Source organism: Charadrius vociferus, unplaced genomic scaffold (genome assembly GCF_000708025.1).
Source record: "Charadrius vociferus isolate BGI_N301 unplaced genomic scaffold, ASM70802v2 scaffold266, whole genome shotgun sequence".
Taxonomy (NCBI): domain Eukaryota; kingdom Metazoa; phylum Chordata; class Aves; order Charadriiformes; family Charadriidae; genus Charadrius; species Charadrius vociferus.
This window is the reverse complement of record NW_009649114.1, coordinates 830651-832203: the sequence shown is the minus strand read 5'-3', so window position 1 is coordinate 832203 and position 1553 is coordinate 830651. Positions and strand designations below refer to the sequence as shown.

The window sequence follows — 1553 nt, the reverse complement described above, 5'->3', positions numbered from 1 at the left end:
GAAGTAACTGATGGAAACCGGGCCCCCGGGGCAGCGGCAGCTCCCTGCAGCGTGTCTCTGCGATAGCTCCCCGCTGTCCCCGGGATGCTGTGGGTGTAACGCTGGTCGCAAGGCAGCGTTTGACTTTCGGCGTGAGCACGGTGTGTCTCCTCGTGCGCTCCGTGTGGCGGTTGGCCCCGGCAGCTGTGCTCTATCTGTATTGCAGATGTCCAGCTAATGTCAAGGGCGCTGGCAGGAGATGCTATCTGTGCTGGGAAAGCCAGAAGCCATTTCTGCTCCAGTGAGATAAGGCAGGGACGGGAAGCACTGTTATCCCTGTTCTCGTGGAGAATTACCCCTGATCTCACCCCTCATCTCTCTTGGAGCTGAGTTTTTCCTTAGGGTGCCGGGGGAGCCTTTGGCTGGGGAGGGAGCCACACCAAAGTTTCCGAGGTCCTTCTCCAGCACCTTGCTGAGAGCTTGCTCTGCTGCAGTGGGGCTCAGGCTCTGCCCCCCCCCCATCCCATCAGTGAGCCCACGCGGGCGCCGCTGACACCTCGCTCGTGCCGTCATCTTTGCTCAGCACTTCTGCGCGGGGTTAGCATGATGCTGGCGAGGTGGTTGGCTTGCGAGCTAAACGAGGCCAAGCGTGCCGGGAGCGCTCTCGCCACATTTGAGCCACGTTTGCTGTCTTTACTGTAAATGTGTTTCTGTGGGCTGGTGGGGAGACCACGTCCGCCTGCACCCGGCGTCTCTGCCGCCGGCACGAAGCCTCTGCCCTGCTCATTTCTGGAAGGAGGATGCTCTGAAACGCCCCGTGCCCAGAAGCACCGACCCAAGGGCTTGGATGGAGAAGGGGGTTGTTTCTTGCTGAGCTCGTGCAGCTCCGGGCTGAGCATCAGAAGTTTCGGTACCGCTCGCGCTGGCGTGAGATAGGTGCCACAGCATCTAACGCCGTCTGCTTCTCTTCCAGCCTGGACGGTGGGGAGCTCTTCAGCCGAATTCAGGACAGGGGAGACCAGGCCTTCACAGAACGGGGTACGGAGCCGTGGGGACCTGGGGTTTCATCTTTGGACCACTTCTTGCTGTTCATAGGAGTGTCTCTGGTCCAGCTCATTCCCTCAATCGCTCTTTTGGATCCCCGGCAGGGTTTTGCTCTTAGGGAACGAGGAACGTGGGTGCAAATGCCCCTGTTTTTCGCACTCACTTGAGAGTGGGGTTAGGGGATGTTTTCTCAGCCACCCTCGTGCCCTGTCCCTCCCACTCCAGCACAGGCAGGAGCTTCAGGGACCTTCAGAAACACCCACCCCCTTCCAAAAAATAGAGACCAGGTCCTGTGGTTCTCATAGATCTCGTGAATCTCATCCCCTCTGCTCCTGTGGCTGTGAAAAGCATCCGCACAACCCAAACCCCGAGCCCATTGCCCCCACATCCCACAGGGGATCTCTTTCCCAGCTGGTTTCCCTGCAGATTTGGGCTCCAAAGCGGTGCCAGGGGCTGGGTCAGCCCCCCACACCCCAGAGTGAGCCCCTCCTTGGGGCTGTCCGGTTGGGTGTGGGGGTCAGCGGCTGGAG

At 60.1% G+C, this 1553-nt stretch overlaps 1 protein-coding gene across 1 annotated transcript in view; it reads left to right on the top strand.

The window, feature by feature from the left end:
* MAPKAPK2 (mitogen-activated protein kinase-activated protein kinase 2) overlaps window positions 1-1553 on the top strand; it is a 5983-nt gene that overhangs the window by 1059 nt on the left and 3371 nt on the right. Inside the window, exon 3 of the mRNA XM_009888277.1 lies at window positions 953-1017. Within this exon, the coding sequence (XP_009886579.1) occupies window positions 953-1017 (65 nt within the window). The remainder of the gene's footprint in view (window positions 1-952; window positions 1018-1553) is intronic.